The 21,950-nt window shown below is 40.3% G+C and overlaps 1 protein-coding gene across 1 annotated transcript in view; it reads left to right on the forward strand.

The window, feature by feature from the left end:
* The window catches only part of LOC120533389 (NACHT, LRR and PYD domains-containing protein 3-like), a 50,323-nt gene that overhangs the window by 19,724 nt on the left and 8,649 nt on the right, over nt 1-21,950 (forward strand). Inside the window, exons 4-5 of the mRNA XM_039760238.1 lie at nt 196-369; nt 19,091-19,264. Coding sequence (XP_039616172.1) covers nt 196-369; nt 19,091-19,264 — 348 coding nt within the window. The remainder of the gene's footprint in view (nt 1-195; nt 370-19,090; nt 19,265-21,950) is intronic.

Genomic DNA, 21,950 nt, shown 5'->3' on the forward strand with positions numbered 1-21,950 from the left:
TAGAATGACATGACAGACAGAAGACTCTTGCAGGTATATAGTATCTTTCATTGATTGGGTTAGATTTCACATGCTAGCAGTCTACTGTTCAGTGACTCTGCCTGATCACTGCCATCATGTCACTTACTGAAACCCCAGACAGTCTGTCTGTCTGTCCCTCCTCATGTCCTCACTTCTTCCTCTCTTTCTCCACAGCCTGTCCTTATGTCATCTCACCTCCAGATGTTGCTCAGCCCTCTCCTTAGCTCTTTTTTCTCCACACTCACAACTCGCTGAACTGGAGCTGAGCTGGAACTCCATTGAGGATTCAGGAGTGAATCAGCTGTGTGAGGGGCTCAGAAGTAAAAACTGCAAATTAGAGAAACTAAAGTAAGTGAACAACAAGTGAGAGAGTGTGTGTGTGTATTTCTTGAATTTTATTTCCTGTCACTTTATGGTTCTAACCATTCCACCCTTAAAATACAAATGCTGTGCTTCATCAGTACAGACTGCAGTGTCACATGTGGACGGACAGATGGACATGAGGTGAACACAGCTGCAAATTTCTCTATAGTAATTAAATCCATAAAGACAGCATTGTGTCGCTGAGTCATCTCCTACGGTGGTCACTCTTCTTGCCCTCTCCATCCAGCCTGTTCTTTTATTACTTGTCCAACAATCCCAAACTGTTGATCATTATTTCAATCACAATCTTTTCCACATCCTCTATTGTCTCTTCTGTCCCTCACTAACTTGGGTTTAAAGTCACTTAAGGTGAATAAGAAGGAAAGACCTGATCAGTGACTGTAGAAGAGATGACCAGAGTGAAGAAAGATAGAGGAGTGGACAGTTGGAGCTGGATTGAGGTGACAGACAGGAACAAGGAGAGAAGGAAAATAAAGATAATGATAAACAAAATAAAGAGACAAATGAGAATAGAAAGCTAAAGAATAGGGAGACTTGAAGCAGAGAAAATATAGAATGAGTATGAGATGGACAGACAAAAAGGGGAAGAGGAGAATAAGTGGACAACAGCAGTAGGAATGACCAGCCAAACAATAAAAATGAGGAAGGTGATAGGAAGATAGTGGACAGGATTAGGAATGAAAACAGTATGTGCAGTAAGTTGTGAGATACAGGAAATGACTGCAGCTGCACAGATGGCACAGGAGGTGTCCATCATTACTACCAAGTCTACTGAAAAGGTCACCTTCTTTCTACAATGGACAACAAAATAAGACATAACAAGCACATCTGTAGAGGATGTGCACTGGTGTAATGACCATCAGATGCACATTATGTAAATGAGATGACCAGGGACAGTGAGAGGAATTCTGGGAATGTTGACATCAGTGGATGTGTCACTGAGATACTGTAGTATGTGAAGTGGTGCCCTGTTGTGAATGTCAAGTGACATTCTAAATAAATCTATACAAATAAAAGGCAAAGCTCTCACTGACTGACTCACTCATCACTAATTCTCCAACTTCCCGTGTAGGTAAAAGGCTGACATTTGGCAGGCTCATTCCTTACAGCTTACTTACAAAAGTTAAGCAGGTTTCATTTTGAAATTCTACGTGTAACAGTCATAACAGTCGACAATGTTCGCCATGTTGAACTTTCTTATTTATGGCCCCATCTTCACAAAATTTGATAGGTGGCTTCCCTGCGCTAACCGAAACCGATGTACGTACTTATTTCGGTGGTATGACGCCACTGTCGGCCGCCATATTGAACTTTCCAACGATCTTTGTTACTTATGTGCCCATCTTCAAGAAATTTGTTACGTGGGTTCCCAATGATAACTGAATCCTACTTACGTACATATATACGTCCATAGCCTGCAGCTCGGTCACTGTGTGAGGCGGCGTTGGGTCCCCCATCCCAGCGCATCCCACATTGTTGACTGCCTGCCTATATAAGGCCGTCCGTCGCTGCGGTCTCTTCATTCCCTTCCTTGCTTCACCACGGGATTCACGTCTCCCTGCTGACAACTCCAGCCTTTTTATTTAATCCACGGCTTCTCCGCTGTTTTATTATTAGTTTACTACGATTATAGTTATTGTGTAGGTATTTTAGACTTACTATACATTGTTCAGGTACCCATTTCCTTTATCGTTTCCAACCATACTCCCATTTACATGTCTATCGTGGTGATCATCATCAATCAAAGAACTGTCACTTACCGAGTGGTTTCCATGCCCGGAGATGGCACCAGCCTTTTCCATTCTCTGTTTTACATATTGCACGGCCATATCAGGCTCACTCTTGATATCCAGAGGAACATTGTGTCTTATGTATTGAATGACTGGGTAAGGTTCAAGGTGTGGACTGATGACGGTACAGGAGATAATTATACTACACAGGAGCACTAGAAGAGTGAAATGCTTAAGCCCTTCACCTATGGATCTGCATGTGAGTTGATGGCTGCCGCTGAATTGTTCGGTTGTCGCTTTCAAGTGTGCCAAAATGGCCAAATATTTTACACCTTTCGACAACCGCCAATGCCTCTTAAACATCACAGGTGACGATTTCAGTAGTGAACACTTTGTTATTTATGAATGTTTAAACTCTGAAAATCTGGATGCGAAGTTATCGATGAAACTGGTTGTATACTTACAACGCTTGACAGATGCCGAATGTCACTTCAGCACAAGTCCTGCAAATACTGTCGTAATTGAAACAAACAGTTTTCACATGGCCAACAGTACGTTGCATGCTCAAGAGTAAGCTTGCACAGCTTGGTCATATTACAACCGGTGGGCCGAACTGACAACGTGGTATACGAAGAGATCCTTAACAAATAATCCATCCATCCATTATCCAACCCGCTGAATCCGAACACAGAGTCACGGGGGTCTGCTAGAGCCAATCCCAGCCAACACAGGGCACAAGGCAGGAACCAATCCTGGGCAGGGTGCCAACCCACCGCAGGACACACGCACAGACTAGGGACAATTTGGAATCGCCAATGCACCTAACCTGCATGTCTTTGGACTGTGGGAGGAAATCCGAGCACCCGAAGGAAATCCACACAGACACGGGGAGAACGTGCAAACTCCACGCAGGGAGGACCCGGGAAGCGAACCCTGGTCTCCTAACTGCGAGGCAGCAGCGCTACCACTGCACAACCATAATAATAATAAATAATTATTGGTATATTTTCCCTCAGTTTAAAAAGGTTTACTTTTCTTCTTAATAAAAATTTTAAGGAAATACTTCACCGCTGCGAAGCGCGGGTATTTTCATAGTCCAGTATATAGCGCCTTTTTCTATACATACACACTTGTTCAGCAGCAGCTTGCTGATGTGAGCCAGGATCTTCCTCAATGCCTGTTGAGAAACAAATGGCCGACTAGAGATTCTACCGATTAGAATATTCTGACCATCATTGCACGGCCTTTACAGGTGCCTGTCACACTGCTCCTGTGCTTCTCTGGTCACAACCCTTGAAATCAACAAAACAGATCAGTAGAAGTTGGACAATAAAGGATACAGAGGAGCTACTGGACAGCTTTGAGTTGACATATCTGAACATCTTTAAAACTGACACAGTGCCACCCATGAGTACAATGAAATGGCCACCTCATGTTGTGATGGACAAGGACAAACCTGGGTTTAAGCCTGACCTTTAACAATCAGGCCAACACAAAGACCTGGGAAGAAATAGAAAATGGCAGGGTACAGCCTGGAGAAAAAGAGGAGAAAGTATTAGAGGAAGAACTTAGACAAGCCTGGGGGAAAAGTCTGTGGGAATGGCAGTGTGGACAAGTGACCAGCAAGTCACGACTACAAAGTTAAAACTTCCTGTGGTCAGCCAAGTCCAGTCTGACAGACCAGATGGACTGATTGAGTGGTCAATGAGAAAGACAGCTGGACATTCATGAAGCTGCTGGCCTGAGCTGAGGTGACTCAATACAAAGTGACACAATGTCACTGTCATCTGTTTATGAAGCATATGAAGACTCTCTTGTTCTGTTAATTTCTCTCAAGGTTACCTGTTCGGTTTTTATCACCTAGGAATTTTAACTTTCTTGCATTTTGTTCTGAGCTCGTCACTGGTGGTGATCAAGTTTTGTCATCTTGTGGTGTCACAGATGTTCCCAAACCATCCCACAGAATGATGTTTACTCAATTTTGTTGACTTCTTTTGTAAGTCACATTGGATAAATCTACCATAATGTGAACTTATGTCTCTCCTTCAGATGATTACATGATAATCGTGCAAAAAAAATATGATGGGTGGCATGTTGTGGATTGTGCAATCTGAGGATTAAGGAAAGCTTGCATTTGTTACATTCATTGACACTGAAGACTCAATGAAGTGTATGGATGAATGGCAGGGTCGCTGTGGTGTGGTGATAGCCATGAGTATAATCAGGCAACAGATACCTGATTTACGCTCTGGTGTTTGTTGTTGCATTTGCATGCATCATGTGGTCCGTAGAAGTGATTCTGGTGGGCCGTCTGGCACTGTCCTCACTGTACTTTTGGGTCGCTTCGTCCTCTGTGTGCTGCCTTGCGTGTTCTCCTTTCCTTAATTTGATGCTGGTGGTGTGCCTTCAGGTAAGGTTAGATCTGTTTGTGGACCCACTGAAATAACTGGAACACCAACAGACCGTGGACAGTTTTAGAATCCATTTGTCAGGCCAATTAGGCCTTCATCTGGACACTTAGTGAAATCTGTAAGTATGGCAATATTTTAAATAAATTATTAGATTTTAATTCATTTATTAAGTTGTGTGCACATCTGATTGAAATCTTTTGCTTTCTGCTAATAAATACTAAAGCAGTTTTTGCCAGCTCACCCCAGGAAGTTTATTTTATTTTATTTTATTTTTTTAATTGATGCTGATATTTAAAGTGAAAATGTAGGCAAACAATATATACGTACACATACACATATATGTACTGTGTGCCAAGAAATTATTTATTTTTTTACTTTCATTTGGGCTGAATTAGGGTATCTGAAGCTTTTGGCGGTTGGACAGTAGGGGATACATTATCAGCATGCCAAGCTGATGGGCCATTAGTGAGAAGAAGAGGATTCAAAAAATTCTTGGTCCGACCTCAGCGATTATTGGACTGAGACCATGAGCTGCCCTTTGAGTGTTAAATTCTTGTAAACACGTTACAGTTACTGACTCCACTAGAATTTTATCACTTGTGTAACACACAGGTTTTTAAACTAATATGTAAATGTCTAGATGGTAGCCTGAATGTGTAACTAGTGTGTAATGTCAGAACTTAGGAGCTGCCAAGACTTGCTGTTCTTGTGTAGCGAATATTCAAGTCATGCTTAGCAGACAGTGAGAGCACACATTAAGTGAGCAGACAACCAGAAAAAGCAGAGAATGAAGAGAAGACAGAAAGGGAGAGGCAAAGTGTGCAGTGGGAAAGAGTAAAAGGGAGACGTGACAGGCGTCAAGGACAGCAAGCGATCAATTGGCAGAGACAACAGTGAATGTAAAGCTAAAACCAAATAAATAAATCAAATTCCCACTTTGCAGATTCTTGTCCATTTTATTAAACTTCTAATTAACTTTACCAATTATTCAGTTCAGATCCTACCGACTATGAGGATTATGTGACTTCACGTGACTTTTACAAAGCACCACAGCAACATTTCTCTTCAGGAGTGTAATTTTCAGAACTAGGATCGTTCATTCCAACCTCCAGCAGACCCTCTTGACCCTGTGTTCAGATTCAACAGGTTGGAAAATGGATGGATGGATGGATATTCAACTCTATTGCTTGTTTCTTCTGTCATTCACCCAGTACAAATTTGAATTGCGTAGAAGAGCAGATGTCCACACTTGTGGTCCTGGAGGACAGCACTGCAGCTTTTCACCTCAGCTAAAACCCTTTTTTTTGCTGCTAAAGCAATATGTTTTTTAGTCTTAATTTTAGTTAATAAAATTTTTACAATTCAACACCCTTAATTTCCTATTTTAGTTGTTTTATGTTTTCTTAACTAGACATCGCTAATATGGAAATGCAAATAACAAAGTTCTCCCATAAACTTGGTTCTGTTTGCAATGGTGGATGTGCATGTGCACGCGCAAAAGTATGAGTCTTAATAAAATGTTGAGAAATAAATTTGAAAAAAAATGGGAAGTTTGTGAAGTGCAAATCTGTTCAGGCCCACACAACAAATTTATAATGTGCTCAGTAAAGGAAATTCTACAGTGTAATTAAAATGTATCTTGGATAAATGAAAACACTAACAGCCAATACAGTATCATTAAATCCCAAGTTTCATTATTAGCAATGACTGTCTTCTACTTAGGAACCTGGTTAAAATAAGAAATCTATCTATTTTAACCACCAGGGGGTGTCAATGAGCCACAGACCTCAGACACAATACAGCCCAAAACGACATTGGGATAAAATAAAAAGATATTTATTTACCCAAGACACCTTTTAAAAATCACCCATGCAAAAATCAATGAACAAACCACAATACAAAACAAATTCTTCTTCCTTCCGTTGTCCAGTTGAGTGTTACCTGCTGTCTCTCGACTCTTACTTTCCGATGTGAAACAGCAAGCTTCTTTTCAAGCCGGACCCAGGAATGCCTCTGCTGCCATAAAAAAAGCACTTTTGGGTCATATAGAAAGTAGGGAGTTTCTCCCCCGACAACAACCATTTATTGGGACCCAGGGACCCCAACAGAGTTGAACTTCCGGACTCCAATGATTGAATGCACACATATGAATTCTGAGAGATGTGTGCATTAATTAAATCAAGTTGTTACTGGGTTTCGGGTTTGTTCCAGTTTACTTCTCGCAGAAGTTGTGTCCGTTCTTGGCGTTATATACAACGTGACTGGTGAGTGACACCCATCTTGCTGTCAGCATATTTATTTGCTACATAGTGTTAGATGTGACTTAAACATTTATTTATCCTTAGTGTAACTATCATGATTAAGATGCACATGGAATTGTGTATGCAGAAAATATCCCACAAAATGGGAAAACCTCAGAGTGGTGTTGGAGGATTTCATGCTTTGATTAGTTCTCAATAGTAAAGTGGCTGAAATCCAAGAGGTTGCACTGCAGAGACTAATGGGCAATGAGTGTTACCGCAAACGAACATAATCTGAACCTGACAGAGGATGGAAAGAAGGATGTCACAGTAATTCTTAAACAGTACCTTAAGTCAGCAAAGAACATAATTTATGAGTGAATAGCTGTTCCCCGTGGCTCCGCCTCTGTAGTACATGACAAACTTTTTAAAAATCAATAAACAAAAAGATATCACTAGCTAAGCAGAGTTACACTTCAAAACACAGAGGTAGACCGACTCCCCACTGCTGACGTCCCACTTCACACTCCCCTTGGCCTGCAGCCTCTGTCTCAGATTGGTGTGAATATATATCACTCCTGCAAGTGAACCATGACTCATAGCACGACGAGAGAAGTCGCAAGCAGCATGCTGTGGTTGACTCCTGATCTCTATTGCATATCAAGCTGGAAGGATTTTTGAGGACTGAATCTCCAAGAACAAGTACTTCCCTCTTCTGTCCCTCATTCTCTTTAACTTGGCTTCAAAGCAGAATTTTTTCAGACTTTTGAAGTAGTCTTATTTTTTGATAAGATGATGTACAGTGATCCCTCGCTATATCACGCTTCGACTTTCGCGGCTTCACTCTATCGCAATTTTTTTCTCATACACGCTTACCTCACTACACATGCGCTTTCTGAGAACTTTTATCTAAGCCCTACGATGGCTCCTAAACCTGCTGCTTTTTCTAAGCCTTCTGACAATAAAACTAAGTGCCGGAGGAAGATGCTTACTATCCAGGAGAAGGTGAAACTCTTGGATATGATTAAAGATGGCAATACCCTACAAAAGCCAGCGCCAGTAACTGCCTATCAAGATGTTCTTCAGCCGCGCACCCAGACACCCACTGCCTACTCCTAGTACTCCTTCAGTGGAAGAAGACAACAACGCACCTGCTGAAGATACTGCACCACCTGAAGACTCTCCTACTGAGGTCGTGCCTTCATAGGTTAGTGGTTGCGTGTAAGAACTGTGTGTGTTTGTGTGCAATTAAATGTACAGTACAATAATCTACTATATAAAAGCATTCGGGATTGTCCTTCCGTCCCGTAAGTGCAAAGCGTAGCGGTATTCCGCTTATTACAGGCTTACTACTTGTGGCTTGAGGTACGAAGTCGACGCGATGTGAGCAGAGTTCTGGTGCTCTCATCGTTCCCTTGCTTTTGTGCGCGATGCGCAGGAAAAATAGACAAAGTTATGTCTCTGGAAATAATTAATGTTGTTGGAGTACAAATGCCTCACCGCGTAGTAAATATCAGGGGAGATGGTGCTTGATTATTCTCATCTATAGCTTATTTAGTGCATGAAACTCCATCTTTAGCGGTACAGATTCGGGCTGACATTGTACGACTTTGGACAGGCACTTGAGGGGATAAAAAACTTAGGTTTTCGGGAGATGTTATGAATGGGCACTTTGATGTTCTCATTCCCTACACTTACATGCCTGATGTACACATGGAGTGCACACAAATTGAGGATAAAAGTGGGTCGCCTTAAAAGGCGAGTGCGCCTAGTAATATGATATTTGTAACGTCTAATATGTCTTATTTCCTCTTATTTTGTCTAATATATTAGGTAATACGAGTGTAATGGTGACTAAAGGGTGTTATTTCATGTCTAGAGGGCTCTAATAATGTCAAAAAAGTATTTAGAAGGTCGTAAACAGGTTTTCTATACTCTAACTGCGAAAATATTCGATTTATAAATAAAGAATCCTACTTCACGAAAATTCATTTATCACGGTAGAGTCTGGAACGGATTAACTGTGATAAACGAGGGTTCACTGTAGTACCTTATTCCTCTTTTGACTACCTGAGTCCACATTTCTTCTGTTATAGTCTGTACCTGCTTACCACTCTCCTTAATTTGGACAGAGGTGCCCAAAACCTTTGGTTTGTACTTTTGTAGATTGGTGAGTTTCTGGAGCTGTTTCTCTAAAGCAGAAACGTTTGTTGTGAGGTTTGCTATTTTTGTAGTCCAACATGATGGGATCTTGAGTAACAGTCCACATGTTAGATATATTGCAGGTGATGGGCTTGAGAACCATTTTTCTATTTTTCTTCTTTACAGATTCTTCTATAAACTTTTATGTTATTAATTTATTTTTCAGGAGAGTAAGGATATTGCTATTATTAAGTAATCAAAAGTTTATCAGGGAGTGGCTGGTGGTCCTCATCAATGACAAGTTTGACTGGTCTTTAAACACAGAGGAACGGTTTAAGAAGGGGCAGAGCAGGCTCTTTATCCTTAGGAAGCCGTGTTCTGCACACTAAAAAGCCAATTTGGTCAGCCAGTCCACCAATGTTGTTTGGCTCAACAAGTTAAAGCAGTGGCCCTCCTCCATTTGTACCGTGGTCTGACATAAGTGCGAACCTTTTAGTTCCTGTAGGTGGGACTCGCCCATGGAGCATCATCAAAGCTAAAATTAATGCTTTTGAAAAACAGTTATGTAGTACTTATATATAAGTTAATAAATACTTTTAAGAGACATTATGAAATATTAACATGGGATACCACATTTCTTGGTGTGGAGTATTTGAGATGCCATACGGTAGAGATTACAAAGCCGACATGGACATCCCAATAGTATAGTATGTCCTCAAGACACTCCTCATTAAACATTTTTAGTAGTCAGTGATTTTCAGAGGTGTATAGCTGATATATATTGTTGATTTCCAAAATCCAATTAGTTAAAGCATGTGCTACATACCTAAATACAACTGTCTTCAATGTGCCATCAACGGTGTTTTCTGCAATTTGTGGGAGCCTCTGGACTTCTGCATGAATGAGACAAAAAAGAGTAAAGAAACGTGAATTTATCCAGAGGTGGACATAAAAGACAGTCAAGTACTGACAAGAAGAAACAGCTGGATAAGTACATCTACACCTAAACTTTCTGAATACATCTTGTCAAAGGCTGGCGAATTATCAGTAAATAATTGTCATTACTACTTAGAACCCCCTCACATTCACACATACAGTACAGTACAGTGGCCTCTTAGCCTTGACAAACCCTATGGGTAAGTTATGTGGCTTTCGCCCATACAGGTGTCTTAATTTTCAGTTTATTATTTCTGTGACTCAAGATATAAACACAACATATAGAAATTTAAAAGGAATGTGGTATTTATTAAATGAATAATAATACCAAATAGAACAAGGAATAATAGAAAATAAGATTGATAATAAAGTCTGGATTTATATAGTCTTTAGAAAAGGCTCACAAAAATCAGCAATGTCAAGGAGTATACCCTGGACGGCATTGATTTAGCAATTGATATTGCTCACGAGAGGCTTTCGCTAACAAATAGATGAAACAGTTGTATGTCTGATGTCATTTATGGTCATCGCTGATATCGCTGTATATTTATTCTACGTGGGACTGTAGAACATGTTACACGTTTGATGGACTGGCTGTCAATATTATAAATCAATTTGCTTACAGGCTTTTTGATCTGCTTATCACCATCCAGCATGTCTTCCTTTCCCACACTGTGAAACAATCTGGCAAATTTTTGTCCCATCTGTTCATATGTTTTAAAATAATCAGTAGATTCTGAGGCATCTCCCGGATTTCCCATAACCCATCAGAAGGACCAGTATCTGCTCCTTTGGGCAAGGAGGAACAGGATGAGCACTGCAAGAGCACTACAAAATGACCCCCAGCAGGCCAATGGTGTGAATGTCTCTGATCAAACAACCAGAAAGACTTCATGAGGGTGACCCAAGGGCCCCATGTCCTCTAACGGGCCCTGAGCTCACTGCCCAGCAGCATGCAGCTCGATTGGCATTCGCCATAGAATACCAGAATTGGCAGATGCACCACTGGTGCCCTGTGCTTTTTACAGATGAGAGCAGGTTCACCCTGAGCACGTGACAGAAGTGAAAGGGTCTGGAGAAGCCATGGAGAACATTATGCTGCCTGTAACATCATTCAGCATGAGCAGTTTGGTGGTGGGTTAATGATTGTCTGGGGAGGCATATCCATGGATGGTCACACAGACCGCTACAGGCTTGACAAAGGCACCTTGGCTGCCATTAGGTATCAGGATGAAATCCTTGGACCCATTGTCAGACCCTATGCTGGTACAGTGGCTCCTGGTGCACGACAATTCCTGGCCTCATGTGGTGAGAGTATGCAGGCAGTTCCTGGAGGATGAAGGAATTGATACCATTGACTGGCCACCACACTTTCCTGACCTAAATCCAATAGAACACCTCTGGGACATTATGTTTTGGTCCATCCAATGCCACCAGGTTGCACCTCAGACTGTCCAGGAGCTCAGTGATGCCCTGGTCCAGATCTGGGAGGAGATCCCCCACAACACCATCTGTCATCTCATTAGAAGCATGCACCGATGTTGTCAGGCATGTATACAAGAACACAGGGGCCATACAAAGTGCTGTGTACAATTTTGAGTCGCTGTAATTAAATTTTGGCAAAATGGACTAGCCTGCCACATAATTTTTTCACTGTGATTTTTGGGGCGTCTTTGAATTCAGGGCTCTGTAGGTTGATCATTTTCATTTCAATCAAACGATGTGGCATCCTTTCGCTCCTAACACATTACCCAGTCTATATCAGTATAGATATCCATATATATATATATATATATATATATATATATATATATATATATATATATATATATATATATATATATATATATATATATATATATATATATATATATATATATATATATATATAATATAAAAAATTAAATCCAAGCCAGTACAGCAATCAAGTGCTCAGCCTCCCAAATAATCTCCTTCACCAGTGAGTCTCTCGGTCAGCAGCTGACAGTTTAGCTAAGCAGTAGACACCACTGCTTGGGGTTCACAGGCCATCAATATGCCAAACCGTCTGAGGGAGTGTGGACAAAGGGGTAGTGTGTGTGACAGTCACCAGGTAGTGGTGGCTTTTTCTGCCATCCTTGTATCTCATTGAGGTGCCGTGTGGTTATCAGAGACTGTCAGGGGTTTAAGGTGGATATACCTTTGGACTTTAGTTTAAATTATTTGTGTTGTGATGTCCACTCCAGTCATAGTAACATTTTATTAATCAGTTTAAAGTGTTTCTTTGTTAAATACATCATAAAGTCTGAGACATTGGTGTTGATGCCACAAAAGCAGAACAAGTTCTAACCGAAATGAAGGAAAAAAATCAGGTTATGAACATGTAGAGGAATGGAGCCCACTGGAAATTGGAGACCAGCCATTTGAGACTTGTGAGTCGAGAGATGAAGGATATCTGTGGTAAGCACCACCACTTGGCACCAGCACTAGTGGGCAGCACAAACCACATCAGTGCATTCACATGGAGTGTTGCTGATTAATATGTTTCACTCCACACTCACTCCTCTTTTTTGTTTAATTAATTTTATTGTAATCATTACATACAAATAGATCAATTTTTAACAAAAAATAGCATTGAAAACCAATCAACCCCCACCCCTGAGAAAGAGAGCAACGGAATAAAACTTAAAACTAGTAAAAATAAATAAATTGATGAGTTTAATAGGTGATACAGATAAATGGAGAAGAAAAAGAAATGGGAAGAGAATCTATTTCCATAGTGCTTTAAGAGCTTATTCCAGCATTTCTCAACCTTTAAGTATTTGCGACCTGAGTTTTCATAACAGTTTTAATCCCCCCCCCCCCCCACACGTTTTTTTGAAAGGAGCCCACTAATACCAATTTGTTCTTTTTAATTAATGATATATCATAGATGCATATTTTATTATACCTACTTAACTTTTATCAACATTTATCTAATTCTATTTTTATTTTTCTAGTATCAGAATGTAGTTTAAGTTAATTTGTTTTGGTTTCAATACAGTAATCCCTCCCCGATCGCGGGGGTTACGTTCCAGACCCCGCGATAGGTGAAAATCCGCGAAGTAGAAACCATATGTTTCTATGGTTATTTTTATATATTTTAAGCCCTTATAAACTCTCCCACACTGTTTATAAATATTCCCCGCAGAGTTATACAGCATAATCCCTTTGTATTCTCTTAGATATTAGGTAAGATTCATTGAAATTATGTATATAAACACACTTTATAGACCTAAATATTATTTTAAAGATATTGAGTGTCTCCGATATCACATATGTTACAGCCATTACGATAGACAGGCCACCAGCAATAAATACGTACAATGCAACAAAAATAGTATACAGTAAATGTGTGTGTACAGTGACGCTAAACGTACGTACATGTACTAATACTGTAAGTAGAAAATTAATTATGGTTACTCACCAACAATGACACGATGACTTGTCCGATAACAATGAGTTTTATTTTACTGCACAACAAAGGAGAGCGTTACAGCCCTTAAAGGAGCCACTTCAGGCGATTGTGTAGCAGTGCCATTGTTCTTCTTCTGGCAGTCTTCAATCCAAATCCCTAAAGCAGATTCCATCCAGACTACTGCCTTATTACATCCACATACAACTCGTTTTGCACCCTGGTTAAAAGGACACTGCGGCCGTAGATCTTATATTCCTTTCCTACTTTTAAATAAAAGAATCGTAGCCTTCAACAAATCCAAAACATTTACCTTTTCGCAATCGCTAACATCTTCCGTTTGCTTGGGCACGGCCCCTGAAGCAGTAGCAGATCGTTTTGGAGCCATAATGAAGGGCTTGACTATGCACAAAGAAACACAAAAGAGCACAACTCTTTACACAGCGAAACACGTTGATGCTGAATGAGCGAGACGAGACTTCCTGGTTAACACCGCATTCAGCAGGCAGGAACTTAACTGCGTGCTCTGATTGGTTAGCTTCTCAGTCATCCGCCAATAGCGTCCCTTGTATGAAATCAACTGGGCAAACCAACTGAGGAAGCATGTACAGGAAGTAAAAAGACACATTGTCCGCAGAACCCGCGAAGCAGCGAAAAATCCACGTTATATATTTAGTTGTGCTTTCATATAAAATCTGCGATAGAGCGAAACCGCGAAAGTCAAAGCGCGATATAGCGAGGGATTACTGTAGATGTATTTTCATATTTTCGATTCTTGTTTTCTCTTTTTGACAATTCAAATAGTATAAAACATCTGTTACCCACTTACTTAAAAGGGGAGAGTTAGGATTCTTCCAGTTTAGCAAAATAAGTCTGCGTGCCAATAGTGTAGTAAAGGCAATCACAGTTTGTTTGTCCGTCTCCACTTTAAGCCCATCTGGGAGAACACCAAACACAGCTGCTAGGGGGTTAGGGGGGATTGTGACACCAAGGCTGTCTGAAAGGCATTTAAAAATATTTGTCCAGAATTATGTTAATTTGGTGCAAACTCAAAACATGTGACCCAGTGAGGCTGGAACTTGATTGCAGCATTCACAGGTAGGATCTTGCCCTGGAAACATTTTGGACAATTTAAATTGAGACAAATGTGCTCAATATATAATTTTGAGTTGAATAATTGTATGTTTTACACATATGGGTCAAGTGAATTATCTGCATTGCTATTTCCCACTCCTTTTCTGATATATTGATTAAGAGATCATTTTCCCACTGTCCTCACGGATCTTTGAAAGTGAGGGACTGTAAAATAATTTTATATATTGCAGAGATGCTGTCTAAGTTCTTGAAACTGAGCAATATTTTTTCCAGCATTCCAGAGGGTTGAAAAAGGTTGTTCTCTTGCAGAGGTGCCACAGATAAAAGCTTCTCCATCTTAAAATGCTTTCCATATTGGTTCCATATTCTGAGTGAGTGAAGCACATTATTAGTATATTGGCGATAACTTGCATTTATTGGGGCACAAAGCAGGGAATATAAAGAAGTACTGCAGGATTTTATTTCTATTGCGGACCAAGCCTGTGTATGTTCATCTGTTTGTGTCCAGGGTTAGGGTTAGGGTTTTTATAGCTTGTATGTTTGCTGCCCAGTAATAAAACTGAAAGTTAGGTAGAGCCATGTAACCTTCTGTCTTGGGTTTTTGTAGGGTCGCTCTTTGTATACGTGGATGTTTTAAGTTCCAAATAAATGAGGTTATGGTTGAGTCTAATTGCTTAAAGAATGAGTTATTGATGTATATTGGAATGTTTTGAAATAACAAGAGAATATTAGGAAGGATATTCATCTTAACAACGTTAATTCTACCAGCTTGCTTTATTTTTTCATTACAGATGGCGAAAGTTTGTTGATAAAGAGCATTATGTTTACTTGTGATATTTAAACTGCTGTGCAATAATAAAAGGGAAGGTGTCCAGTCTAATATTGTATGCTTGAGAATTCACTGGGAAGAGCACACTTTTATTCAAATTAATTCGGAGACCAGAGATCTTTTGAAATTCTGTAAGTGCCACTCCTCTTATCTCTGTGCATACCAGCTCATTCTTGTGTCCATGTCCCTTCAAATTCATGGTGTTGCACCCTAACACTCACTCTTGCATCCACAGACCTCTCAACCATTGCACACACTCATCTCTCCTTATTGTGTCTCTTGGTCTCTTCTTCTTGTAGATTTCTGCTTCCCTCTCTGTGTTGTCTCTAATGTCTGCCCATCAGGTTTGTCCTTCGTTCATATTCTTTTCTTTTATTCACTCCACCACCCTGCAACTCGCACACTTGAACATTTGCTCAAACTTGTACAGATGACTTTTTTCCCTCAGTATGTCCTCCATTCTGCCAGCACAACTGTCAGTCCATGTAGTCCACCTGTCCAGTAATGTCCTGTTGATTCTGGTTACTCCTGGTCACTGAGGTGCAGTACCACTGCCAGTAGCAGAATGGACAGTCCCCCATGGAGTGACCACAAAGAAAGGGAGGTGAAAGTGACCAAGTCACCCAACTGAATATCTTTAAATAATGGATAAATAAAAAAATTAAAAAAAAACTACTGAGACAAAATAAGAATTCCTGAAGCTGAACCAGGGTCCAGTGCTGACTGCTAGTGCAGTGTGCCACCTGTACACCTTATATTATTTTGCATGTATTCGTCTGTGCTCGATTATAAACAATGGTTGCCACAACTACTCTATCCTTCCACAACAATAGCAAGAAATCCATGTTCCTGGCAGAGTTTCAGTCTTCGGCTTATCTTAAAGTCTTCAATGTGACCAGTTATCAACTGTGGTATTTGACTGTTTATTCAGTGCATACTTTGTTACTGACCGAAACTGCATTATAACACTACCATTTTACGCCTCCTATTTCCTTCACTTCAACGTAACCCTCCCGATAAAATGAAAAGGCACATACAGCCAAACTGTGACCAACACAAACAGTCTCGCCAGCCCACATACTCGCACCAACAAACAGAAGCAGAAACATCAACATCACACCAGACCAACCAGCACAGGCAAGATATCTTAGAACAACAAAGACAATGTAAGAGAAACCACACAGCGTCATTATCTGAAGGTCAGCGGCAGCAAGTCTTGCACCGAGACAGTGAACAAAAAACTAATTACACACACAACCTTTCTGAAGAGCAGCAGCAAACAGTCAGACAACAAGAAACGTTATGGCAGAAAAGCTGGTACAGGACGTGTTTTCAACTCGTGTCTTTATAGACAAGTGACAAACTGAGACTTGTCACAATTTGTACATAACGAGCCCAACCAGTCAGTGATTGGAGTTAAACAAATGACACAGGATTCTATAACATTGAAAACTCAAAACAAGATATTCCCTTTATATTACAGCGTAGGCAATTTCCTGTTCATTTAGCATATTGCTTGACTATCACCAAGTCACAATGACAAATATTTAATAACATCAGAGGTTATTTGCCAGGCCCTGTTTTTACTCATGGCTAGTTGTACACTACATTTTCCAGAGTTACATCGAGAATATTTTCGCTGATAATAACATTTATGCAACAAATTGCGTTGTCCAACAATTATTATAGACATCGGTATACTACATTACCCGATGGCCACACTTCACACATACTGACTTACATGTGCCCTGCATTTCCCTTCTTATCCAATATGTTCTGTTAACCTGTCCATATTACACTTTGTATTGTAAATATTCAAGCTGTTCTAAGTGACTATAATAGCATCCCATACTAATCATGTGACTATTGTAATACTGAGTCCTCTCAAGTCACTACTTATTAAAATAATCTCCTTTCTTACAGTAACGTGTGGTGTTCTCTCCCTCAACATCATTTCATTAACGCTTTTAGTCTTGTGAAATTTTCACAAGCACAATATGCTAGTGTATGTTTATTAATTTAATTACGTCTTAAATCACCCAGAGTTCAGTTTCACTTCCTGTCCTTGTATCGTCCAGTGTGACTCAGCAGGCTAACCTGATGCAGGACGTGTTTTCAACTCGTGTCTGTATGGACAAAGGACAAACTGAGACTTTTCACAATTTGTACATAACGAGCCCAACCAGTTAGTGATTGGAGTTAAACAAACGACACAAACCTGAACTAATAAACTGAGACACACGGCATTATGGGAAACGGGGGAGTGGAGAAAGAAAAGGAGATGGAGTCAAAAACAACAACAATAATAATACCAGTAATGATTGCTGACATGGCCAACTCCTGGCTGTGCTGCTTCTTGTTGATGTCACTCTTCATCATCCTAATGCATGATGTCTGGTGGTCTTGGATGCAAAGCCATAATTTGAAACTTATCTCCATTGATCCAATATTGTTTCAGTGTTTTATCTGAATATTTCTGGTAATGTTTTTAAAAGCTTGTAAAGATCCCATCATCTTTAGTGTATCCTATTAATGTCCACATGGTGAGGCTGACCTGTGACTGAGGTGACAAGAGGCTGAATGGGGTTTAGTGATGTGACATTGATGAATATGAAATGAGAAAAGTTATGAAAATGACCGAGGTTGGAGGTGATGACTTGAGTATGTGACCTTGACTGTCCTGATTTTATTAAACAGCCCTTTCTGGTCTCTCATTTTCCTCACACTGGTGACAGTTACAACTCATGTTGTACCATTCTAATTCTTACTGACATATTTGACCAACATATGGACAGTCCAAAGACATGCAGGTTAGGTGCATTGGCGATTCTAAATTGGCCCTAGTGTGTGCTTGTTGTGTGGGTGTGTTTGTGTGTGTGTGTCCTGCAGTGGGTTGGCACCCTGCCCAGGATTGGTTCCTGACTTGTGCCCTGTGTTGGCTGGGATTGGCTCCAGCAGACCCCCGTGACCCAGTGTTTGGATTCAGCGGGTTGGAAAATGGATGGATGGATGGAAATGTCAACAAACTGAATTAACAAGTGGCATCATAAGAAACAGGAGGAGTGAGAAAAAAGAAACAAAATGGGAATGAAGGAGTCAAGAAAAGAAGGGAAAGTTAGAAGAAATAAACAGAAGGAGAGCAGGGACAGGGCTTCACCACTAGAGGACAGGGCTGAGCACATGGTGACCTGCAGAGCCAGCTGATTGTTGTTTTAATTATTTATTTATTTGGCTGACACTTTAGATCCAAGGCAATATATAACATTTTAGATCCATTTATTTTGTTGTGTTTTTCCCCCTAACTGGAGCACAGGTATGTGAAATGACTTGCTCAGGGTCACACAATGTCAATAGCAGGACTTGAATCAACAACCTCCAAACAAAGTCCAAAGCCTTCCCCACTATGGCACATTGGTTGATTTATGGGAGACTGGGAGATGAATGTGTTTGATCTGTTGTTTTAGTAAAAATATCCTCATTCACAAGGCCACCAGTAGTAATAATAATAATAATAATAATTAATTACTGACCTGACTGGCACTGCCATTGTAGCTCTGCTGCCTCACTCTTCATTTCTCCTGCCATTGTAGAGTTGTCGTCGTCACACAAATGTGTTAAGTCTGTGTGACTGGTGGACTTTGGTGTACACTTATTATTTGAACCCACGTGCATTGATTTAATACCTTTAACATTTTGTCGGAATATTTTTGGTATTACTTGTAAAAACTTGTAAAGATCTTACCTTCTTTAGTCCACCCACTTACTGTCCACTAGCCTGATTTCATAAGCACCTCTGTGCCCATCTGTCTGTCTGCCTGCCCCTTCTTATGTCCTCACTTCTCTCTCTCTCTCTGTCTTTATCTCCACAGCTTGTCAAACTGTCATCTCACCTCCAGATGTTGCTCAGTTCTCTCCTTAGCTCTTTCTTCTCCATGTTCACGACTAACAGAATTGGACCTGAGCTTCAATGACATGAAGGATGCAGGAGTGGGTCAGCTGTGTGAGGGGCTGAGGAGTAGATACTGCAAATTACAGAAACTGAGGTGAGTCAACAACAAGTTTGTGTATGTGTGCGAGTGTGTGTTAGTTGAATTTTCTTGTCACTTTATAGCTTTGACTGTTCCACACTAACAATGCAAGCACTGTGTTTAATCAGGACAGACTGAAGTGTCCTATGAGGAAAGACAGATGGACATGAGGTGCACAAAGCTTCCAATTTCCTTTTAATAATTAAATTCATAAACATAGTGTTGTGACCCTGAGACCTTCCCACACAATGGTCAATCTTGATACCCACTTTGTCCAGTCTGTTGTTTTATTTCTTGTGACACAATCCCATGTTGTCCATTCTTTATTTCAGTCACATCTTTCTCCCCGTCCTACATTGTCACTTTTCTCCCTCAAACTCCTCTAATCTCCTCATAAAATTTTGTTAAAAGTCACCAAAACGGAATAAGGCAAGAGAAACACGGTCAATAGATGTAGAAAAGCTGAACAGTGATGGTGGACAAAGAACTGGAGCAGGCCTTAGGGGACACATTGGAATAAGCACAGATAAAGAAAGACGAGAGAAGAAGATGAACAAAGAGAAGAAAAGGAGAAATAAAATGAGAACGGGTCAGAAGATAAGGAGAAAGGGGTGGACAGAAAAAGAAGGGGATTAAAGGTGGACAGCACCACTAGAAATGACCAGCCAACCATATAAAGGAGATGGTCACAGTGATTAAAGAATTAGGACTGCGTGCAGTGTGGACAGTAAGGTGTGAGACACAGGAAGCGGCCATCATTACAGCCAAGTGTACTGAACAGGCCAACATCTGTCTGACAGAACATCACAAAAATGAAACCCACAGGTTTACACAGGACATCAACACATACGAGTCAGTGACCAACATGTCAATATACACATACTGTAACTAAGATGACCAGAGACACAGAGAGGAATTCTGGGAAGGTGATCTCAGTGGGCGTGTACTGGAGATACTCCAGAGTGTGAAGTGGCGCCATTTTGTGTTTGTGACTCACACTCATGTCTATTGTGGGACATTTAAAAGAAAAATCTGAGCACAATAGAAAGTGTAGGCTACCATGTGACTTTCAATCAATCTAGTATATTACATCTTTTAAATGATATTTTACACACATATTCTTCAGCTGATGTGATTAGAGGTCCAAGCTTCTGACTTCACAAATCCTTTTCCCACTTCAGTCCCACACATTTCAGTCAGCATCTTCATTAATGCCAAACGGCAATCAAAGGGCTGGCTAGAGATGTGAATATTCTGACTATCGCTACATGGCCATTATGGTCACCCGTCACCTAACCCTGTGCTCCCTAGGGGCCTCATGCATAATGCTGTGCGTAGAATTTGCACTATAACATGACGTAAGCACAAAAGCGGAAATGTGCTTATACACAAAAAAATCCAGATGCATAAATCTGTGCGAACGCCAGTTTCCACGTTCTTCCGCTACATAAATCCCGATCAGCGTGAAAATGAATGCACGTGCACGCACCTGCTGCCCCACCCCAACTCCTCCCATAATTACGCCTCTTTGAATATGCAAATCAATATAAATAGCCCTTAAGCTCAGTGTTCTGTGAAAAGGCAATGGGAAAAGCACAGGGGAAAATAGAATTTCAGCTAATACCAAGTGGAGGCAAGGAAAAACTGACTCTTTGTTGAGTTAAAGAGTGGTATAAACAACAAAAGGAAGTTGATCAAGTGACATAGCGTGTTGGAGAAACTCGAAAGCTCAAGTTCACAAAATCGCACAGTGCCTGAAATAAAAAATAAGTTGTCAGATATCAAAGTCGCTGTGAAAAGGCAAGTCGTAGCCCACCGTCTGAGTGTCATATGGAAGTTTATTAGGGTACAGAGAAAAAAAAAGGCGCACACAGTGGGGAAAAAAGCACAAAATGTCAACTTTAATCTCGAAAATTCCACTTTAATCACGTAGTTTATTTTGTCATTAAAGTAGAACATCATAAACTTAATGAACTAGTTAATTTACTAGTTTCTCAAATCCCATCATAACTAAAGTAGCATGTTAAATGCTTTGTTTTGTATTTGATCTTCTATGTGCTCTATGTGTGTGAATCACTACATGCTTCCGGGCTTTCTCTTCTTTCGACGAACACAGAATCCATAACAGTCGTGATATTACAGCTCTCTGAATAATTAAAGTACTGAGATGTACAGTATATGTGATATCATTTTCATGATGATAGGAGTTAAAGCATGTTATTAAACATGGGAACACAGTGGCTCAGTGATTGTTCATGTCTCACGCAAGATGCTTGCTGCGCCGTGCACGGCCTTGGATGAAATAATTTATTGCAGCAATACTGTCTCTTTCAAACGTACTAACCCCCAATTCCTGTCCTTACTTTTCTTTCTCCAAATACCCAATCGCCACACAATCAGCTCTGTAATAGACATTAAGCCATCTGTAACGCAGATTCTTCATAACTTTTAAGGAGCATCGAAATATCTTCGTAGTACGTGTTTTATTATTCTATCCATCTATTCTTCCTGTGTCGCGTCAGCACCAGCAAGAATACAGCGTGAGGCAGGAACAATCTTAACGCTGTGGCACCGTGTCCTCACATGTTTAATTATTAACAATATAGATTATTTAAATGAAATTAAAGTTTTATCTGTATAATTTAATAAACCTATTTTGCTGCATTTCATCTTAAAAATGATATCATCACCATATGTAAAT

Source organism: Polypterus senegalus, chromosome 8 (assembly GCF_016835505.1).
Source record: "Polypterus senegalus isolate Bchr_013 chromosome 8, ASM1683550v1, whole genome shotgun sequence".
Classification (NCBI taxonomy): domain Eukaryota; kingdom Metazoa; phylum Chordata; class Cladistia; order Polypteriformes; family Polypteridae; genus Polypterus; species Polypterus senegalus.